Source organism: Astyanax mexicanus, chromosome 13 (genome assembly GCF_023375975.1).
Source record: "Astyanax mexicanus isolate ESR-SI-001 chromosome 13, AstMex3_surface, whole genome shotgun sequence".
NCBI classification, from domain to species: Eukaryota; Metazoa; Chordata; class Actinopteri; order Characiformes; family Acestrorhamphidae; genus Astyanax; species Astyanax mexicanus.
Window position 1 is genome coordinate 33,989,835 of NC_064420.1, and position 17,156 is coordinate 34,006,990.

At 38.3% G+C, this 17,156-nt stretch overlaps 1 protein-coding gene across 1 annotated transcript in view; it reads left to right on the forward strand.

Annotated features, from left to right (window-relative positions):
• Positions 1 to 17,156, forward strand: part of LOC103036968 (cytochrome c oxidase subunit 4 isoform 2, mitochondrial) — a 44,728-nt gene that overhangs the window by 5,843 nt on the left and 21,729 nt on the right. The window contains exons 2-3 of the mRNA XM_022677386.2: positions 6,225 to 6,329; positions 6,509 to 6,713. Coding sequence (XP_022533107.1) covers positions 6,594 to 6,713 — 120 coding nt within the window. The 5' untranslated portion in view covers positions 6,225 to 6,329; positions 6,509 to 6,593. The remainder of the gene's footprint in view (positions 1 to 6,224; positions 6,330 to 6,508; positions 6,714 to 17,156) is intronic.

Here is a 17,156-nt window from a genome sequence, read left to right on the forward strand (position 1 = left end):
TAAGTAAGAGTGCTAACCTGCTGTCTGGCTGGTGATGCTGATGTCTATTGTCTTGGCCTGTAGAGATCCGGCTTGCTGTATTTCAATGACTTCCAGAGAGCCGGGATTCCATCCTCAGTATGAGCTCACTAATGCTGGGCTCCATTTAAGAAGAGGAAGTTCTCCAGTGTTCCTCCTACACATATTCATGACTTCCTCTGGTGTTTTTTCGGAAGGTCTCCTGCCCCTAAGGAGCTCAGGTTTAAACTTAGATTAAACTTAGAGATGTGCGTCCGGATGGGAATAAAATTACCTTAAGACCACGAAGTTCAGCGAAAAACAGTGGATAATTCAGCCTGTAATTTTCTCAGAGGATGTCTGAGAAAAACACATACATCGTCGTTCTGGACGGGAATAAAATCACAAAGCACCCCCCATAAAAGAGAAGATTACCCCAGGACCCCCTGAGAAACTAATTCTGTCCGGATAGGGCTTAAGAATTCCACAAAGATTTTTACTGGTGTCCTTGTTCAAGTAGTGGTACAAGTTATGATTTTAAGTTATGCTTTTTTTTTTTTTTTTTAATTAGATTGTTGGTACCAAGACAACAATGTCTGGTCATACTGTACTATATTATTCTGACATGCCAAAAGTCATAGTATATTAGAATGTAAATTGATCATGAAGTCTTACATCAGGCCAATACCTGTATATGTTATGAGGTGATATCTTGAGATGAAGCGGTGGCTGCCAGATGGATGGGACATTTCTCCGTCTTTTAACCGTCTTTTTTACTCACAGCATCACGTGTGTACCAGGAATACATTATAGAAGGCATTACCGACAGCATCTGGCAAGGAGTGTCCGTGCAAACAGATAAGCATCTCTAGCAGAAATCATCTCTACATTCAAAGCAGAATAACCCACACACATATCCTGCTGATATTCTGAGCTTTTGTGACACATGCCAAAATCACGGGACACGATACTAGTTTCTCTCCCAAGATATTTGCCATGCCAGTGTGTATTAATGTAAGCTTCACACCGATTTAACAATCAACTGGGATGTGTCCATAGGCTGCATTGCTTGATCCATGTTTGATTGCCACTGATACAGCTCCATGTTCTTATCCTCCGGCTTCATCTCCTCTAACCACATTTAATTTTAACCACAGTTTCCTTTCCTCGTATCGAGCATGCAGCGAGGCCAGGCCAGGACACTGATACTCTGTCACAGCTGACAGGCTCTTTTCCTTCTCTCTCTCTCTCTCTCTCTCTCTCTCTCTCTCTCTCTCTCTCGCTCTCCCTCTCTATCTCTTTCTCTCTCACACTTATACAGACACAACCTCTTATTTTCCCCATCTGTCTTCTATTCATAGCATCCCGACTCACTCAGAGAAGTTAAAAATAAGCTGCCACGTGTTTATTGTTTTTTTGCGCAGCTTTTGTTTTCTCACTGCTCCATCCGTGTTATGATCTGATGGACTGAAGCGGGAATTCGCAGAAATGACTGCAGTGGACTGTGTGCATTACAAGGTATTTCAGTGTTAGTTGGCTAAATTCCAACTTCCCAGAGCTTAAAAAGAGACAGTAAAAAAATATACAGTATATAACACAACTGATGACAGCGAATGTGGTCAGCAGTGCTTTGAGGATTACTGAGGCCTTTAAAACCTACAGTAAGAAACCCCAAGTACAAGCAGTTTCATACTAGAATGTGGCTGCAGGAGTATTCTATGTTAAAGTGATAGCTTGTAGTAAAATGAAATGTTTACAATTTCTTAAAGATGTTCAAGAACAGGAAGCAGTGTTTAGCTTGGAGATACATGGAAATGACCTTAAATAATGTTGTGTCACAACTCAAAAATCTGTTATTTAACAGTCTTGACTATTTGACTAATTATATTTACAGATACAAATGTATGCTGTATTCCATTTAATCTCAGACTTGAGATTAAGATGTTTTAGTTCTAAAACGGAAATTTTACTCAAACAAATCTACAGGTCAGATTTCCTACTCAGGAAGTCAAGAGAGCCTCACCAACCACAAATTCAGAATACAAGATGGCAGATACAGTAGTATTATTATTTTTTTTGCACTTCTATGTGTTGTTTGTGTCTCTTTAAAACAGTTGTATGCACAGTACTGTTCAACTTTTCTCTATGAACATGTTTTCATGTGTTTATATGTACAAAATACAATATAATGCATTGGTCACTGATATTGCTATCAATGCTAAGACGAGACATCCAACATCTAAGCTAAAATGGAATTTAGCATTATAAGCACCCAGCTTACCACTACTGAAAGCCTTTCTAGACCAACCACAACAGGAGAATATGAAACTGAGAGACTGAAACTGCTAAATGATATGCTAGACCAGTGTTTCTCAACCTTAGCCCTAAAGAGACACTACCAAGCATATTTTAGACACTCCTAATTCAACTTATCAGCTCTTAAACAAGCAATTTCAGTGTTAAAGCAGAGGAAATCTACAAAAATGTGCAGTGCAGGGTGCCTCCAGGACCCGAATTAGTTGACCCGAGGCTAACAGAGGCTAATATACTTGTTCACACAGAGAAGGACAAATGGTTTACTGGAGGCTAAAAGCTAACAGTAGTTCACCTGAAGAAGGAAGAATGATTGACTGGAGGCAAAAAGCTAACAGTAGTACACCTTGAGAATGAAAAATGACAGACTGGAGGCTAAAAGCTAATACTAGTTCACATACTAGTTCACATAGAGAAGTAAGAATTGTTGACTGGAGGCAAAAAACGAATGCATGTTCACCCACAGAAGGCAGAAAGGTTGACTGGAAGCCAAAAGTGAATATTAGTTCACCTGGAGAAGGAATAATGCTTGACTGGAGATTAAAGCTAACTCTAGGCCAACTGAAGATTGGACAATGGCTGACAAGACACTAAAAGCGAACGCTAGGCTGACTGGGGAAAGCAAAATAAAAGAAAATGAGCATCCAAAACTGCATTTAATAACTATTTACCAGAACTAAAGTTACATAGTTACTGTTTATAGGCAAAAAAACATAAAATAAAAATAATACACTGAAAAAAATTCAAATTCACCACATACTGACCTCAAACTAGACTCTGTCAGTCATTCTGATTGGCTATCTGCATATTTGTGTGCACACTTTTATTTGGACATTCTGCATGTTAGTCAGTTGGCCTCTCTTTGAGAAAGCAGGTGCTTTTTTGGCCATTTTAAGTGTTGAAAAGCAGTACATACTTTTGCAATGGGTAACAGTCTGTGAGAATTACTGCCCACTAAAAATAATGCTGCTGGCAGCTGTTTAGAAGCCTGAATTGTGTCTGCATTTTTGTCCATTTATGCAGATAAACACATAAGCAGGCATTTTTTAGATTGCTTAATAATATGAGAATATGAGAAAATTGTGATTATTTAGATTTTTAGGCATGTGGTAAAAGTATACCCCTATTTGGTAGTTAGCACAAGTTTTAAAGAAATTAAACAAGCAAACTTTCAATGTCAAACAATAAACTGTATTAAAGTAAGAGCAAAATTGTATGCATTTGACTTGTGGTCAGACTATCGCTTTAAGATGAGCAGATAGCGAGGTGAGAGTTAAACTCACTGCATCTCATTATCCATATTTGCCCACCCTTTTGTCGATTTCTATTCTTATGAAACTAAAATAATCCCCCCACACTCTTTATCTCTCTGTCTTCCACTCCCTCTCTCTCATTAGACCCCTGCACCTCTCTCTGGTCCCCCCTCCCAGTGGAGTCTACCCACTAGGCCCACTGGGGCAGGATCAGCAGATGCCAAGCAGCAGTGACACTTACACACACACACACACACACACACATACTGAATTAAACAGAGTACACACCCCCTCCACCCAAAATCTCAGTCACCCTCTCCCCAGGAAACACACACATTGAAAAGAAAGATCGCGTCATAGGCAATGCAGAACAATACAGGCTGCTGTGTCTTTGTATACATTTGTTACTGTTTCTACTAATGCTTGCTTACACTATGCCAGACACTTTTGTTTTTTTTTTACTGCTGAGTTTTGCCAGACAAGATATTTATAACTTTGCATTTAAATTCTCTTTCAGAATATGTTTTTTGTGATGATCACACCCTCATTAAGTCTTCATCCCCTAAGTTTACTGAAGAAACTATTGAAGTTTGCTCTGAACTTCATTCAACTCTACACCTCTGAGTGCATATTTAGAAACCCACTTTGTGATTTATTTATATCCTGCTGTGCATGTTTGCCACGCCTCATGCTCCCTCTCAAAAGCTTTGTTAGCTACCATCAGTTAGCCTGTCACAGCTAAAATTAGTGTTTCACACACAAGGAAGTCAGATCATAAATATTTTGCATATTCGTTGCGGCTGAAGGAAACACTTCTGTATCCTCACAAAAGTGTTTCATGGAAGCTGTGAGTCACAAACCAAGCAAAGCTTTGTATTACATTTCTGATAACATCATAAGAAGGCCAAACTATACTCACATCTAAGATTACATAATATTAAATTCTAATCTAAAATATATAACAATAGATGACATTATATTATTAGATATCAGATTAAATTACTTAATAATTAAACAACAAGACATTTGATAATAAAGAAATAATTAATTGTTACATAATGAAAAAGATATGCTGACGTGTAAAATAGCATACAAATTATAACAACAGTAACATTAAAGGAATAATTAGTTGTTGCATGATAGATAGATAGATAGATAGATAGATAGATAGATAGATAGATAGATAGACGCACATCTAAAATGACAATAATAATTAAAAAAAACAAAATCTTTTCATAAGATAGATATTATACGCACCTCTAAAATGACATAGTGATAACAATAAAAAATCATTAAGAATAGTTAATTGTTACATGATAGATAGATAGATAGATAGATAGATAGATAGATAGATAGATAGATAGATAGATAGATAGATAGATAGTTAGATAGACGCACATCTAAAATGACAACGATAATAAAAAAATCATAATGAATAGTTAATTGTTGCATTGTAGAGGCACAATGATTGATAGTAATATAGTAGTATAACATACTGTATTTGCACTGTATTATCAGTGCTTATATGATATGTGGTGTGTGTCCTGGGGTTATTTAAGTTCATTCAGAAGGCAGCAGGCATCTTCACAGGGGGTCATGAGGGTCAAGGTCTTGGAGTTGTTAGGGTCAGGCTCTGTCATAGAGGAGGACAGATGGAGATTTAAGGCGAGTTCACTGAGGACATTACACACTGACCACAGTAATTGTGTGTTATCATGAATGAGAAGAAGATATCAGTGTGACACCACAGAGGCATACAGCTTATGAAGAACAGTAGCCTTTGCTCTGTAGAATTGTGACATAATTGAGCAGAGTACCCACAAATTACATTAATTGTAAGCTCTGTTTAAAGCTGTTAAAATGCACACTATAGCTGCATCCATAAAAAAGCTTAGGCTGCAGCTGAGGTGGGCTGCATTTCTCACCTGCTAAATACTCAACTTGTGACTGTTCCATTTGTGTGAAAAACAGGCTACTTAGGAAGAAAAAGGAGTCTTCATAGGACAGTCCTACAAAGGACTCGCCCTACCCAAAGTGCAGCCTAGGATTTGGAACACAGCTACAGAGTGTGTTGCAAGTTGCAACTATAGAAGCAAATACTAATGTTAAATTGATGCAAAATGCAGGACAATTTACACAATTTAGAAATCTGCATTTAAGTAAAAAAAAGAGGACATACAATTACACTTGCTTACATTAGCTTTATGAGTAATGATGCAATGTGTGTAAGTAACTTTATAATATATTTGTGTTGCACCCTGTGATATGAATGTACATAGGTTCTGTTTATTTAAATGTCCTCGACTAGTCTAACCACAAATTTTGCTACATGCAAACCAGCACTGTTAAGCACAGAACAGACATCTGGTTATTTATAGTGTAAACAATATAATACAGGTAGCTGGTGTAATTTAGCTAATAATGGTCAAGTTTAGTAGACAACTTGCTTTTATAGTGAAGCATTAGCGGTCCTTAATAACCGTAAATCTGAGGATTTGGAGACCTTTTTGTTGGGGGGGGGGGGGTTACCCTGAGATTCACCCCCTGATATTGTTACCTATTGTTTGAGCAGTATGGTCCATATTAGCTGTGCATTAAATACATGTATTTTTACATGTTCTTATTAACACTGGTACTGAAAAAGCTATTATTCCATTACAGGCTCTGTTTCTGAGCAGGTGCTTCCTCTCCAAATCAGCTGTTAGATGAATCCGGGACTACAAGGCCAAGTGGATCTGTAAACATCAGAACATTTCCAGCTTGTAGGTAAAAGTATAAGCATAGGCACCATATTATTCATACCAGACACCAATACATGTAGGCAGTTTGTGGATGTGTAATTCTAAAACTCTTGTAAAGTCAGCAAAAAAATACTTTTCCATGTCAGTCGTAAAAATGGCAGATTTTTTTTTCCCTCTTTTCCTGTCACTATGCCTGTCCTTCAGGCTTCCCTACCACCGCACCCCTCCATCCCTCTCCGCTTCCCTTTCTCCCTGCGCAGACGAGCAGCTGTTCTGCCTCTCCGGCTGAATGGCGAGCCCCAGGAGAGAGCGGAGGGAGGAGGGACGCAGGAGAGCGGATGAGTGCGACCAGACACCTAAGGTCAGGGTTCAGGCCTGCATGCGCCGCGGTTCTTTGTGTAAAACCACGGTAGGTTAAACACACACACCCTCTGCTCATCATCTAAACATAGATAATCGATAAAGCAGACACATATAGTCATGCAATTAAAAATGAGGGTGAATAAGGTACCTTTTTAAGCACAGCATACAGTAAAAGTTCTATGATGAATTAAGTATTTTTTTTCCATAATTTTATATTTTCTATTTATCACCCAGTGGGAAATTTAGTTGCCCTCAAAACACACTGTTCCTTCTTTAATGTAAAATGGTTTTAGCTAGGCCTGTGTAGCTAACTGCTGCCATCTGAACAGTGCGTTACCTAAAATGGCCTTTACCTAAAATTACAGAAGTATATTTACTTCAAAGTTGTCTATGAAACTTTAGCAATGCCTTTAGCAAGGCCCCACTCTCTTAGGGTGTTTTAACACCAGCACAGTTTGGTCCAGTTAAACAGGTCTATGGTTCGATTGAGTTTTTGTGAAAACAATAATCAAACAGTAATCACACTCTGGTGCAGATCAAAACAACCAGGCTAAGACCTGCTAGAGGAGGTGATCTCAGTCTGGTCCCAAACTAACTCTGGAGCGGTTCGCTTGTGGTGAGAGTCTCAATTCCGGTCTCAATTCAACCTAGCTATTAAATATAGTCTTTTAATTTGAGCTAAATTGCTGATAAGGTGCAGTTTAATCTGATATATTAGCCAGATAATGCTAATTACCACAGCTATAAACATATGTTGTCTCTGCTGTTCATGCTAAGCAGTTTCACGCTGAACGCAGAATGTGCAACATTCACTACTCGCAGCCGCGCAAATCCATTTACCACATCTGCGAAACACATCCAAACACTGTTTGAAAGTGCAGCAGCAAATTTTTTTGTGTTAAAGCAGCTTCACACTGCACAGATATACGCACTGTAACACAGAATCTTCTCGCTATATTTACTTTCTTGCTCTCGCGTCAAACAGCTCTGACCAATCAGACCAGACTGTGTGCTCGTGTGGTTTATTAGTGCGCGTTTTGGTGCGTCTAGGTTTATGCCTGTGTGAAACCAAACCAAACAGAGGGAGAAACACTTCAAGTAAAACAAATTCATTAACTGATCTGGACCAGAGAGACCACAATACAACTTTTTTTTTTGTCTTTTTTCTCTATAATATTTGTATATCCAACGAACATAAATCATTTAGTTAAAGACTCAATCATTGAGTTACAAAGCTTCTTTAATGTATGGTGGCATGGTCGGCTGGTGTAGTGGATAACAGCACCGTATATCTGGTGGTAGCTAAGGTTTCAATTTCCTGGCTGGAAAAACAAACATGCTACACAAGTTAGACTCTTTGGGGAAGACTCTTAATAATACATACACCTACTTGTGTAATACGAAACAAAAATAAAATAAGGCTATGTTCAGTCTGCAAGCCCAAATCTGACTTTTGAATACAGTTGGCACTGTATTGATTGATTTTTGATACTCTGGACAGCCAACAACCACATGAACACTATGTGTAAAACAATATGTGTTTTTGTCTAGGCACTTTGATCTTATCCCTTTCAAATAACACTGCGGACAGACATCTCAACAGATCTGACTGAAAAAACAATTCCGATTAGCCCGCAATCTGAACATAGCCTCAGTCATTTGGGTAGGAGAATCCATTAAATGTTTTAAATGTACAATAATCAATAATCAAGTGAGGAGCCTTGTAGACTGCACCTTATTCGTATTAATACATATTCTGCAGTCATATACAATCTAAAATGTATGGTTATTGTGTTATTAGCATTGTTGGCTGTATCTAAAACAGAAAACTCATCATTACTACACTTATCTCCAGAGCTAAGCTTCAGAGCTGGAAGTTTGGACCCTGTAACAAAGCCGGGGCCCCATACAGGGTAATGTCAATATCAATCCATCCCTATATCACCTCTCCTTCAAATTCCAACTCTCTAAATTTTTCTCTGTACCTTTATCTCAGACTGTCCATCACAATTTCCAATCCATGCAAAAATGCTAAAGCTAACGACACTGCAGAAGCTGCCATTAGGCAGCAATGAAGCACAAGCGCACGCTCATGTTCAGTACATCCCGGCAGGTCTTTGCGCTGGGGCACTTAGCTGAATTATGAATTATGAAGGGGGATGAATAATGCATGAGGAATAATGTTTTTGTCCCGCAGCCGTGCAAATACAGCTGAGATTCGGAGAATCGGAACATTGGTCAGTGATGTGTGTGTGTCCTTTTCTTCAGGGTTGGGATCAGAAAGACTACGTGGTGCTACAACCCTGCATGCTAATATCAGTTAGCTTGTCTCTTGTTAGCGTTAACTGCTTAATATGCACTCATTCCTTAATGTAATCATAGAGAGTGGTTCCACATAACTAAATTGTGTTTTGTTTTTTTAATAAGAAAATATCATATTGGATCAACACCAAACCAACTCGTAATGCTCACCTAAAGTGATTAAATTAGTTGTCCTTGTTTATACAACTAAACTGAAATAGATTTATACAGTTAAATGATGAAGGCATAACCCTAGTAAAAAATAGCCACTTTATTTTACAGTGTATTTAAAGAGTGCTAGAATGTAACAACTTTTTTGTCCTTATTATACTTTAATTGTACAAAAGTCATACTTAAATTGTGCTAAGTGTACTTAACTGTACTAATATGGAACTATTTTAAATATACTTAAGTAACATTTAAACATACTACTTCATAGAATGTAACCCCATATTTTAAATATGCTTACAGTAAAATTATAAGACATTTAATAAGTATTACAATGAGTATCATTATTATACACCAGGTATACTAGAAATGTACTAAGAATTGATGTAAAATATATTTACATTAGAGTACAAATATGCTTCTTATTCCTGTCTTTTGTATGTAGCACACTTCTAGTATACTTCAATGGGTATAAAAATATATTTTAATATACTGTACTACAATTTTTAGCGTGTTACAAATTTACTTTAATTTTTTTTTTAATTAGTAGTAGTGATTTAACTGATTTTCTAAAAAGTTACAGGATACATTATACTTTAAGTGAACTACTATAACAGTTGTTTTTAACACACTTTATCCCTGGCAATTTTGCTGTGTATATGCCATACACCCACATCCCGTTAGTCCCACCTTTTCAGCCTATAGAGCAGGAGACGGCAATAGGCGACATAAAACATCTGGTCCGTGAGGTTGTACAATAATAAAAATAAATAAATAAAATGCTTCTTTGGTGAGCTTTTGTTTACGTACCTCCCCTGTCTCTCCCCGTTCTTGGGCTCCATATCTACTTATAAGGACGTTTTTTTTCAGCCATATCTCAATTCATTATTTTTTCCTTTCTTCTTGGGTTTACCTGCTTTGAGATCTACTGTTATGCAATTGGGTTCAACCACCCTGCTAGTCTGAAGCACTCCATCCCATTAAACTTCATTTTCCAAAACAGAATTTTTTCTTGCCAGTGACTCACAAAGTCAACATATCACAAAAGCAAAGATTTCAAAATGCCCTTTTGCAGTTTGTTTCCCATAATCCTTCACACGTTATTATGTCCAGCACTGGCAGCAGGCCAGCACAGAAACCAGTGCGTAGCAGTTCAGAGGAAGAGTGCTGAGAGGAAAACAGGGAAGGGTGTGATGTCATCTAGGGGGGGTGAAAGGGCAGTGGTGATGGATTAAAAGGCTAGATGATGGTCAACTCCCTGCACTTTCCAACATTAGTACACACACTCACACGCGTCAGACCCGGCAAACTAATCTGCAGTGTTCAGCAGACGGGTACCGAGAGATACAGGCAGAAGGGAGCAGTAAAGAGGCAGGAGTAAGTCATGTTTCATCATGGAGTCACGGAACATGAAGCAATAAGCCTGCAACACTGATGACTCCATCTGGAGAGAGTTTTCAGAAGATACACTCCCCCACTCCCCTGAGCACAGGGGGGCTGATTTACCCTTTAGCCTTTAATGTTTGTGAGTGTGTGGCCTGTATTATCTGTTAATGGTAAAATATGTGCTTATTGTGTGTGTATTACTGAGGGTTGTCATGTTGGAGTAGTTTGTAAGTCATTCCTGCTGTGTAAACATGTATATACAGACTCCAGGGATGTATGTTGTGTTTACAGTCTGTACAAAAATGGGTTAAGCACATATGCTTGTACTTTGACACCTTTGGATCTGCTCTGTGGGTTCTCTGTTGAGCTGTTCTGTATCAAGGTTAGATAAACACACACACACGTGACTACTGTACCAAAAGTCTGACAGTGTTTTTACACCTTCAGCTCTGGAAAAAAAATAAGAGACCACTTAAAAATGATGAGCTTCTTTGATTTTACCAAATAGAAAACCTCTGGATTATAATCAAGAGGAAGATGGATGATCACAAGCGATCAAACCAAGCTAAACTGCTTGAATTTTTGCACCAGGAGTGGCATAAAGTTATCCAAAAGCAGTGTGTAAGACTGGTGGAGGAGAACACGCCAAGACGCACGAAAACTGTGAATAAAAAACAAATATTGATTTCTAAACTCTTAAAACTTTATGAACGTGTTTTTTTTTTGCATTGTTTGAGATCTGAAAGCTCTGCATCTTTTTTGTTATTTCAGCCATTTCTCATTTTCTGCAAATAAATGCTCTAAATGTTGTCTGTTGTTTACAGAATAAAAACAACAATGTTCATTTTATTTAACATTTACCTATACATAGCTAAATCCGAGAAACTGAATCAGAAACTAAAGGGGTCTCAGATTTTTTTCCAGAGCTGTATGATGGAAGAAAAATGCTGTTTTTTGAGTGCTGGGCTGAATAATTCTTAGCATCTCGGTCAACTATTCCAGTGGCTTTTTAATGCAGGCAACATTCATCACAGAATGCTAAAATACAAGGCTGGGCCATATTTTCTCAGCTAAATTACCCAACCACAGAATTGTTCAGTGGGAGGGCTTCATTTTATTTGCTAATGCAGCGTTGGCAATGTTGGACAAGGCTATTTACAGTGTGGGATAAGGCTGGACACCATTGTGCTAAAATCGTGGTACTGATGTGGGATGAGATGTGTTAGCAAATTAGCAAATAGACTGATAGCCAGCATGCTAACGCAGTTGGACGCAATGTGGGATAAGGCTAGAGTCCAACATGCTATCACTGTGGTAGTGATGTGGGATGAGGCTGGTAGTCAGCATGCTAACACTGCAAAAGTGATGTAGGATAATGCCAGTAGAGATATGGGATGAGGCCAGAAGCCAGCATGCTGACACACTGCTACAGCAGTTCAGTCCATATTTCCTCAATGAAAAGGAAAAAAAAAACATTACACACTTTTACCCTGGAAAAACTTTCTTTAAAAATATAAAAACACAAAACACAGCAGCATTTACTTGGTAAAAGCTTAAAGCTAGTACACAAGTGTCAAACCTTTCACATTCCTCAGAATTCTAGCACCTCACGTTAGCAAGGGGAAGCATATTTCCTCAGTTATTAATTTACCAGCGTCAGAATGTTCCACTTCCCCAGAGGAAAAAACACAGCTCAGTTTAAAAACACCAAACCTCCCTAATTTTCTTATCACACTACACAGGAGTTTCTAGGGAACTCCTCAGACAGGTTTATCGCCTTTAACTGTAGCAATATTGTCATGCTATTTACCTCAAGGGAAATGTGGTGGAGTTCAGGAAACACGTTTGTAAGCAGTAGTGGAAAATAGCTGAGTAATTGCACTTGAGGTCAGTACTAAGGAATTATTAAGGAATATTTAGCTACATATTTTTGTATGTAGATTTTGCTACATATAGTTATATGTTTGAGTAAAATTAATATTGTTGTTTTATTCTGTAAACTATGGACAACATTCCTCCCATATTCCAAATACTCCATATTCCAAATTGTCATTTAGAGCATTTATTTGCAGAGAATGAGAAATGATTGAAATGACAAAAAAGATTCAGAGCTTTCAGACATCAAATAATGCAAAGAAAACAAGTTCATATTCATAAAAGTTTTAAAAGTTCAGGAATCAATATGTTTTTTAATCACATGTAGCTTGTAGCTACATGTGATTAAAGTAGCTTCAAGTAGCTTCATGTAGCTTGGCATATTCTCCTCCACCAGTCTTACACACTGCTTTTGGAACTTTATGCCACTCCTGGTCCATAAATTCAAGCGGTTCATCAGATCATTCAGCTTCCTCTTGATTATATTCCAGAGGTTTTCAATTTGGTAAAGAAACTAATCATTTTTAAGTGGTCTCTTTTTTTTCCCCAGAGCTGTGTGTGTCCAGTGGATTTTTTATATTCTTATTAGTCACGTTCCTTCTAGTTATTTTTTATATTTAGAAAGGTATTAACAGTTAGGTCCAGTTTCAAAATGAGAATTGAGAAGTAAATTACCCAGCAATAACCAGGAAGAATATTTCGAAACACAATATGTGGTGATTTTGATTATAGCGTACCTAACAAGGTATAGCGTATGTAACAAGTTTTTTTGTAGTTTCTTGGAGACAATTGGTGTGCTCTGGTTCTAAGGCCACCACCCACTCTCCTCTTGTGCCTCCATGGTTAAAAACATTGCTAAAGTGGCCTCTATATATTAATGGGTGCCCTTATATGGTAGCCTTTCCTGTAGAAAAGGGTACATTAATAAGTAAGTGCCTTTAATACTATCAATGGATGCCCTTTCCAGTAAACAAAATGGGATGCAGTGTTGTATAGGGTTTCCTCGCTGCTCCTCTAATGATGAAGTGACCCCCAGTGGATTAACTGAGATATGGTGCCCTTTAGGTGCCATTAAAATCAGATTAACTGTATTTGAAGGTACAAAATAAAGTTAATTGTTGATGCCACAAAATTTCCATTCTTATCATCTATACCATCCATTATTTTATTTTTTTTGACACACCCCCTCTTCAAGCCTTAGTGTTTGTGTTTGTTGGAGAAACATGAGTTGGTATGCTATTGTCCAAAGACCAGAAGCTTCATACTGTATGTCTATGCTGTTTTCTTGCAAGACCTTAAAGCCTGAGAAGCTGAAAAAACATCAATAAAACATTAATTGCAGCTGAATTAGTACAGTATGGCATTGGGTGCAGTGTGGAAGCAACCACAAATGCTGAATAATTGACTGAAACTTTGATGCTTCCATGTGGTATCATGAGGGAGTGTGCTTCAGTTTGGCATGCAAACAAGTATGTTCAGCACATCTGCGCTGGCAAAGACTTCTCTGTATGAAGCTAAACTTGTTGACCAGGCCCTGGCTGTGCCTACAGTGGGGGCAGGGCGCTGCTGTCATCCCCTGAGGTGAACATGCTTAACCTAATTTGCTTCATTACATATCCTCACTGCAGATTAGCGAGAACATGCAAAAAGTGCAAACAACATAGTTCTAGCTAAAGCCTGGCTGGTCCACATACAGACTGTGAGTGTATTTAGTGTACAGGTGGGAAGATCTGAGCAAGTCTGACAATAGCCCAGTCATTATGTCCAGAAAACTGGGTCAGAACTTCTTCAGAATGCAAGCATTGTGGGGTGCTCCTGCAGTGCTCAGCAGTGGTGATTACCTACCAGCAGTGGTCAGAGAAGGGTGTTCTGTACCCAAGGCTCATTAATGTGTGAGTGCAATGAAGGCATCTAAGCTAGACTGGCAGAAGGGCTATGGTGGCATAAGTCTCTGACATCTTTAATGATAGTTACTGGAGGAATGTGTCACAACACAAGACATTCCCTGCTGGGAATGAGCTGCATAGCTTTAGTCAGCGTGTCTGTGCTATCTTCTGTCCATTTATAACTATAAAAAGTACTATAATAAAAGATCCACAGAATATTTTCCCAAAATCCTGGGGATCATCAAGATTTTTGGCCCATAACCTTAGCCTGGTTATGGGTCTTTGTGTTCTTTTTGCCTTGAAACTCCCCATGGATACCATTTTTGCAAATTCTATTTCTTATTATTGAATCATTAACACTGACCTTAAATGAGATCTGCAGTTCTTTATATGTTGTTTTGGGTTATTTTGTGACCTCCTGGATAAGCTGTCCATGCCCTTTTGTTTTGGATTGATTTTTTTCTCCTAATAAATGAACACATTTTTAAAAACTCATCTTTGTCTGATATTAAAGTTTGTTTAATAATCTAAAAAAAGGTAAATATGACAAAAAATAAAATAAAAAAAGTCTGTAAAGGGCAAATACGTTTTCACTGCACTTTAAGTGAGCGTATATTTGTGCAGTGTGAAGCTGCTTTAAAAATAAATATGGAAACCGTCACATCTGCACTTCCCACACACCTGTGGGCCATCAGCTTATTACACAGACTATATTTACTGGCACACTTGCTTAATTTAATTGCAAGATATTGCCACACTAGTGTCTCATCAAGTGTTTATCTTCTGTGTTTTGTTATTTCTGTTTTTTTTTTCATGCCTGTCCTTGACTACTACTATTTTGCTTTGTGATTTATTCCTGGTTTTGAACTCTGCCTGATTTTTGGATTATGATTTTTGCCTTTTTGGATTAATAAAACCTGCCTGCATTTTCATCCAAACCACCTTGGTTGGTTCTTACAGAAACAAACACATTGTTTTTAATAGAATGTGAGGCATGGATGTCCAGTTATGCAGACATGAGCAGTGATCGCAGCACTTGTTCAGTGTAAAAACAACTAAGCATGGAGCAGCAGCAGAGACAGAGTTTATTCATAGCTGTAGTAATAATCAATACTAATAATCTGGATAATAAATCAGATTAAACTGCAACTGAACAGACATTTTTGGGACCAAACCGAGACCACATTTTCTTGCGGGTCTTTTTGGGTTTATTTAATCCACAGACGAGTTTCATCACTGTTTTCACACCTGCTCAAACAAACTGCATCAAATGTGCAAACATGCCAGAATCTGTTTTAACTAAACTAAATAGTGCTGGTGTAAAAACCAAATAACTGTGTTGGATCATCCCTAATGATGTCTTTGAATTACTGCAACCTGCACAAAAACATACTGAGCTAAAAAAAGAGCTAAAAAAGGAAGACACAAACCTACAGCGAAATAAGCACCAAAAAGAGCATTCTAGTCTCTCTGTACAGTCTACAGAGTGACCCATTTACCCAGCATGCCCTGAGGGAGCTGAATGGCGGAGGTTGCTTTGTGGTGCCAGCATTCAAACAGGCTGGACTGGAAGGGAGAACTGAAAGAGGAACAGAGAGCGAGAGAGAGATGACAGTCATCCTGCAAGCCTGAACCTGTCAGAGCCATTGGTGACACTAGCAGAGACAGGACTGGGTCATACTGGCTGGAACCATATGCCGGCTGTCCTCTCCGCAGTGTTTTGGAAACTGGTAGTTGTTGGGCCCACAGTCACGTCTCTGGATGGGAGTGAAAGCATGATGAAGGGATACTCTATCTGAGATGCAGATTCATCCGAAATTAGACAAGCCTACACAAGCCAATGAAAGGTTATAAAAGGATTACATAAGCACTAAGAGTGGGCAAAGCTTTTTTATTCCTATGAAATCCAATGAAAAGGTTGTTGTTGTGTAGATTATAATTTCCTACGAATGTACACTTGACAATAATTCCGAAAATATACCAAACGCAACTAAATATTTCATATTAACCTCAAAATGCCCTGCTCTAGTAATACCCCAATCACTAGTAATGTCCCCAATACTAGCAGGATGAGTCCAACTGCTGATGGCAAGCAGCATTTGACTGTAGGTGTCTTCTGAGCTTTGATATTTTTACATACTAATATATTTGCATTTGCCCTGCATCCCTGTCCAGCGGGTATTATTCAGAGCACTGCAACAAATAATTCTATGGCCCAGTGACTCTAGACCCACTGCAACCTTAACCAGGAAGAAGTACGTAAGATGCCTAGATGTCTTTGCATAAGTGTACTTTAATATGTATGTAAAAAAATATATATACATATATTGCAGCAAATTGCTTTAATTTCTCATAGCAATCACAAACTATTCACATGTGTGTACTTCTATGTGGGTTCACACCTGTAGTTCATTTCTATGGTCCTTATCAATGGATGAGTTCGTTTACATGGAGTGTTTTCTCCCTCTATTGGGTTTGGTTTCACACAGGCATAAACATAAACGCACCAAAAGGCGTACCAATAAACTATGCAAGCACATTGTCTCCTCTGATCGGTCAGAGCTGTCTGGTGCGTGAGCAAGAAATTAAATAAAGACAGCATGTATATCTGTTCAGTTAAAGCTTTGCTTTTAATAGGATGCACAGTGTAGATGTACATGTAGTAAACGGAGTCGCTCGGCTGTGAGCAGTGAATGCAGCACAGACCATGCGTGTAAACAGCATGGAGCAGAGACAGTGTTTGTTCACAGCTGTGGTAATTAGTGTAATCTGACTATTATATCAGATCAAACTGCACCTTATCAGCAGTTTAGCTCAAATAAAAGGAGTATATTTGATAGTTGGGTAGGATTAAGACCGGATCATGTTCTCGC